Source organism: Amblyomma americanum, chromosome 5 (genome assembly GCF_052857255.1).
Source record: "Amblyomma americanum isolate KBUSLIRL-KWMA chromosome 5, ASM5285725v1, whole genome shotgun sequence".
NCBI lineage: Eukaryota > Metazoa > Arthropoda > Arachnida > Ixodida > Ixodidae > Amblyomma > Amblyomma americanum.
The window spans coordinates 196,523,131-196,529,306 of NC_135501.1; the positions used below are offsets into that span (position 1 = coordinate 196,523,131).

The 6,176-nt window shown below is 52.8% G+C and overlaps 1 protein-coding gene across 1 annotated transcript; it reads right to left on the minus strand.

Moving 5' to 3' along the window:
* Positions 1 to 1,970: 1,970 nt before the first annotated feature.
* Positions 1,971 to 3,663, minus strand: LOC144135460 (uncharacterized). The gene has a single exon (XM_077668121.1). The coding sequence runs from the start codon at positions 3,636 to 3,638 to the stop codon at positions 1,971 to 1,973; it is 1,668 nt and encodes a 555-aa protein (XP_077524247.1). The 5' UTR covers positions 3,639 to 3,663.
* Between the last annotated feature and the right edge of the window lie 2,513 nt (positions 3,664 to 6,176).

Sequence of the window (6,176 nt, forward strand, 5' to 3'; positions counted from 1 at the left end):
CAATCAATTTTTAAAATTCAATGAAATCAGTCAAGTGACCTAGTCAACAAGCCACATGGCTATCTAGTTGATGTCGCTTGCTGAGTTGTTCGATAAATCCGCAAATTGAGTTTCAGTGCATGAGCTGCTGGAAGAAGCAGCACGCCCATCATTGCACCCACGATTGGTGACGTGATGGTGAACTCACAGTGCCACTTGGTTCGAAGAGCAGGGAAGCGACGATTGACATCATAATCGATAAAATTTAAAAACGCAGGGAAAACTATGAGTAGTAGGACGCGGGTATTAACGAGAGCCAGGGATGACCTCCAAGGCAGGCCTACTCGACTCTCGGTCTTAAGATTAAAAACTGCAATTACGATCGAGCGCACCCGCCAAATACTTGTGCTACGCGACAGATCCTGCGCAGGCCCTTAGCTGAACGGAAAGCACGTTCACTCTGGTCGGAGCGAGTTTCCTGATTAGATGTTTCCATCCCGGAAGCCCCAAGTTTCAGGGCAGCTTAGAGCACTGGTCCAGCCAAGCTCAACTCGTGGTTCAGTCTAGATCCCGAGACGGCGGTGTCTTCAACGCTAAACCTACCGCACTGCGTGCGGGGCGAACTCAGCTCGTCGTGCGGGCTGCTGCGCCCGAGGCACGGCCTATTCTCTCCAACTGCGCCAGCAGGGGCCAGCAAGCGCGGAAAGCCGGACCGACCGTTAAGCCCCCCCCCCCCCCCCCCCCCTTCCCTCGATCCACGGTTTGTTTGGGTTCGGCCGCTGCCGTTTCGAGCCCGCGGTCCACAACACGGCGGCTGCTGGGTTCGGCAGGAAGTGGCGAGGGATTGCTGGCGGGGGGGGGGGGGGGGGGGGGTAGTGGAGGCACAGAAGCTTGCCGGGGCCCTCTGCCTCGAGCTGCGTGTATGTGTGCGCGCGCGCTGCCTGTAGCTCCGAAGCAAGATCCTCCCGCGGGGAGAGCACACTGCGCAGTGGGTAACACGAAACGCAAATACGGGATTACCGGCGCCTCGGAAACAGCCCGCATGCCCGGGCTCTGAACCGCGTCGCTCTATAGCTGCCACGCTGTCGGTGCGCTCCCTGGAGCGTCCCTGTCCGACACGTCGCCCCCCCGTGAGTTTGTTGTTTCTTGTATCTCCCTGTGGTTTTTTTTTTCAATCATTGTTTGTATCGGTTATTCCCGTATCGACAAACAGTGCGTGCCCCGCGGGTGCCGCCGGAAGTGCACGAGTGACGTATGTACCGTGTGTAGTTGTCCCTGGCTCACTTCCTGGGTTGCTTGCTTGCCTGACTGCACTTTTAGCGAGCAGCATTCGTCGGTTACGAGTCCGTCCGCACTCCCGTATTTGTTGTTTGCATTTACGAACGTGCTAATAATGCACGTTCGCGCGTGCTTGCACGCGTGAGTACGCGTGAGTGACTGCCGTTATTAACCGACTACAAGGACACCGCATTCTTTAAATTATGCTAAATTGAGAACAAAATAGATGCTTCTCATTTGTGAGTATTATGGTCACGTGGCCACATTGTGAACAATGGAATCACGGTGCTCCCGAAACGTCTTTTTTTTTTCATGTGTCACTGGTCAGTGACCTGTGACAGCTACATCTACTGTCCATGTCTCTTATCAGCGATCGCGTTTCCTAATCACTGTGACAGGCTCACTAATCACTCAGTGCCGTCAATAAAACTCAGTTATATCAACATTCCGGAATCACGTGATCCCTCTTCAACCGATAAGAAGGCAGCATTGCATTGTTTGTTTTCAGGCCGCTGGCGACTTGTCACTTGTATTCATGTGGTGTACTGTGAAAATGAAAATTGGTTTTTGAGGAAAGGAAATGGCGCAGTAACCGTCCCAAATTTTTTTGTTGGACACCTCAACCGCGCCGTGAGGTGGTGGTGGTGAAAACTTTTAATTGCTGCAATAGAGTTTGGGATCCACAGAGTGGCCTTGCTACATGGTCGGCGTCCCTAGTCCGGGACATCGCATGACAATGCCCCGTCTCTCGCCCGTTTCACCAGAGCCCTTTGGGATTCAAGCGAGGAGCAGTTGAGGAGGGCAGTCTCCCATGCCTCTCTGGAAGGGGTAGGGGAAGGGGGGAGGTGGGCATTTTGAGTACATGCCCACACCATGTGGACGATATCACAGGTCTCCCCACAGTGCGGGCATCGCCCATCCGTGTTAGGATCGTAATGCTTTAAGATTGCAGGACAGAGCAGAGTACATGTCTGCAGGCGCCTTAAAGTTCGCTCCTCCGTCTTACTCAGCCCCTTGGCAGGGGCCGGGAAAAGGCGGTGGTTGTCGCTATAATGCGTTATTATTTCCCTGAATCGCAGCAGCGGCTGGTTAGTCTCCGAGCCAGAAGAGCTGGGATGAGGAGCCCGGTAAATAAGCGCTCGGGCAGCCGCGTCAGCGGCCTCGTTACCTCGTACGCCCTGATGGCCAGGAGCCCAAATGATTCTTTTCGGTGTTGGATCAGTGGCAGTCCGTCTTAAAATGCAAGCAGCTAAGGTGGAGATCTCCCCAGCCAAGTAATGATCACATGCTTTTCGGGAGTCCGTAATGATGATTCTCGAATTGGCGTGGGCGGCAGCGAGCGCTATCGCTACTTCCTCGGCTCGCATTGAATTCGGGGCTCGAAAAGAGAGTCCATCGACGTGCATTGCCTGGTGAACAACTGCGGCCGTGTAAAATCCCGTGGGCGGCGGCCCTGCTACGTCTACATAATATACACCGGGTCGGGAGCCGTGTTGTCTCTCAAGAGCCCGCGCTTGTCGTCTGTTTTCGTGCATGTCGGTGTCCATGTTACGGGGGAGCGGGGAGACCCAGAGCGTATGGCGCCACAGTACCGGGATACGCTCCGTCTCCTCTGGAGTGCAGTCGTGTTGGATGTGTAAGCGGTTTAGCAGGCGGCGCGCAGGGGCCGTCTGCATGAGCCGCGTGTATTGGCTCACGAGGTGGGCCTCCCGCAGCTCCTGGTAGGAGTTTAGCACCCCCAATGCCTTCAGTTTGGCATTAGAGGTAGCCACCGGGAGATCCAGGGCTCGCTTAGTTGCCTTGCGCATGATGGCGTCTATTCGCGCCTCGTCTTGCTTAGTAGTGCGGAGATATGGCACGGCGTAGAGGATCCGGCTAGTCACGAAGGCATAGACGAGCCGAAGCGCGTCCCTGACCCGCAGACCGCCCCGCTTGTTGGAAACGCGGCGGATCATACGCCCTACCTGTTCGCCTACTCTCTTGAGTTTCACAATGGTGGAGTCCGGTCTGAGTCTGTGGTGAATGAAAAGGCCCAGAATACGGAGATCCTCCACCTCTCTAATAGGACCTCCTGACAGAGAGATGTGAATTGCTGTCCTATCCTTTGGGTTCGCTCTGACATGCAGAAGCTCTGATTTCGCTGGAGCACATTGGAGCCCACAGTCCATAGCATACGCATCGACTATGGAAGCGGCCTGCTGAAGGCGGGCCTCCATGTCCCCAAGGCTCTCCTCAGTGGTCCAAATTGTAATGTCATCTGCATATAACGCGTGTTGAATGCCTTCCACCCGGGCCAGTTGGCTTGGGAGGCGCATCATAGCTATGTTGAACAGGAGCGGTGATAACACCGCTCCCTGAGGGGTACCCCGTGTTCCCATCATGTAAGGGCCGTATTCCTCGCCCTCAATCCGAAGGAAGGCCTGGCGATTAGTCAAGAAATCTCTTACATGCGCGTAGGCCCTAGCCGCACAATCGGTAGAACTCAAGTTGGCCAGGATGCTTCCGTGTTTAACATTGTCGAAAGCCCCTTTCAGGTCAAGGGCGAGGATGGCTTTGTCATTGTGTTGCATAGTTGTGGGTCGTATTACATCCCTGTGCAGCTGGAGAAGGACATCCTGTGCAGACGTGTGGGGGCGAAACCCGAACAGGGTGACTGCAAAGACGCCCTTACTCTCCAGGTATGGAGAGAGGCGATCCCGAACCATTGTCTCCATAAGCTTGCCCGCACATGAGGTCAGTGATATGGGCCTCAGGTTGTCCGTATTCACGGCCTTACCTGTTTTAGGAATAAACGTCACAAGTGACGTTTTCCACTCGGGAGGGAGTGGACGCCCGTCCCAGATCTGCTTGATGTATTCTAATAAATGGAGGTAGGCTGGGTCCGGTAGGTTCGCCAACAGGTTCACTGTTATGTGATCCCGTCCCGGAGCCGTTCCCCGGCGCATTTTTGCTAAGGCCGCCTTAAGGTCGTGCAACTCAAAAGGGGCATCAAGTGTTTCATTAGGCCTGCCAGAGTACATGTACTCAGGCCCAGGCGGGTCCTCCGTACGACAGAGATATCTGTCGCACAGAGTGTCCGCAAGTTGCGCCGTCGTACCTTGATACCCTTGCAGAGCCCGCCGGAGCTGCTTTTGCGTCTCCCCTCTCGTTTGGGAGAGGTCGATTAGACCGCGAAAGAGACGCCACGTCCCCTTCGAGCTCATCTGATGAGCTGCGGCGTCGCAGCGTGCTATCCAATTTGAGTCTGAGAGTTCGGCAGCATACGCTGCAGCCTGCTCTGTGAGTTTGGCTATGCGGTCGCGTAATTTGCGATTAGTTTTCTGCTTTTTCCACCGTTTAGTTAAGCTCCGGCGCGCCTCCCACAAATGCAGGAGGTGGGTGTCCACTGCGGGGATCTCTTCGGTGGTTTGTAGTGTTGTGACGTGTTGTTTCTGAATGTTGTATATGTGGTTAGCCCACTCCGCGTAGCCGCCGGAAAATAGTACGGGAGGGATAGTGTGATTTCGGAATTTGTGCCAATCGGTCAGCTTGGCCTGACCCCATTTTTTGCGCGCTGCCTTCGCCATGAGTGTAATCCGGAGAAGGAGGTGATCGCTGCCTAGAGAATCTCCCAAGGTAAGGGAGGTAAGGGAGGAAACTGGGAGTGAAACAAGAAGGAAGTGCCGTAGTGGAGGGCTCCAGAATAATTTCGACCACCCGGGGATCTTTAACGTGCACTGACATAGCACAGCACACGGGCACCTTTTGCGCTTTGCCTCCATCGAAATGCGGCCGCCGCGGCTGGGTTCGAATCCGGGAATTCCAAGTGGGGTCTGTTGGTCTGGCAGTGGACCGGTGTCCTAACAGTCGGAGGAGGGGTTTGCTTTGAATAGTCTTGTAGGAGGCAACTCTTATTACGGTAGTAAAAGTGAGCCTTTTATCAACATTCCCATCTACTTATGCTCAAGAGATCATGATATGCATGCTCCCGATTACGCGCTTTCATTGATTCCCACTCGTTCATCCGTATACGTGCAAATTTCTGTGCCCGCATGACGTCAAGCACGGACGTTCACTTCTTGAGCGACTCCTGATTGCATGCTTTGTCTTAGCCGTACTTAGCGCATAGATAACGTTTGCTGCTTCTTTCGCGTTCTTTGTCGATGCCTCGGTACAGTTTTCTCCGCTGTCTGATCAAAGGGGAGTAGCCAGATTCTCCCGGTCATGATAGCATGTCATAGGTACATTTAATCATCATCATCATCGCAACCACCACCACTATACTCATGATCATCATCGTCACTAAGTTTTTAACCCAACAAAAGAAGACTGCTATTGTCAAGCCTATCACTATAAAAAATATCGTGAAATTTTATCACATAAATGTGTACGCTTGTTTCAGAGCGATAAAAAAAACTGACACCCTGGTACCCGTCTTGTTGAAAATTAATTTTTTCGCCAAATCCCGGGTTCGAACCCGACCGCGGCGGCTGCGCTTTTATGGAGGCAAAACGCTAAGGCGCCCGTGTGCTGTGCGATGTCAGTGCATGTTAAAGATCACCAGGTGGTCGAAATTATTCCGGAGCCCTCCACTACGGCACCTATTTCTTCCTTTCTTCTTTCACTCTCCCTTTATCCCTTCCCTTACGGCGCGGTTCGGGTGTCCAACGATATATGCGACAGATACTGCGCCATTTCCTTTCCCCCAAAACTAATTATTAATATTATTATTATTATTATTATTATTATTATTATTATTATTATTATTATTATTATTATTATTATTATTATTCGCCAAATGCGTTTTAATAAGACGTTAACAGAAAAGGAAACAACGAAAACATAGACCTTTCAAGAAGCGAGGGATGTAGCATCTACACAGGAAGCATCGCTGCGGGTGACCACACCGCTTGTTGTTCCCACGTGAGCTGCTGCGAATG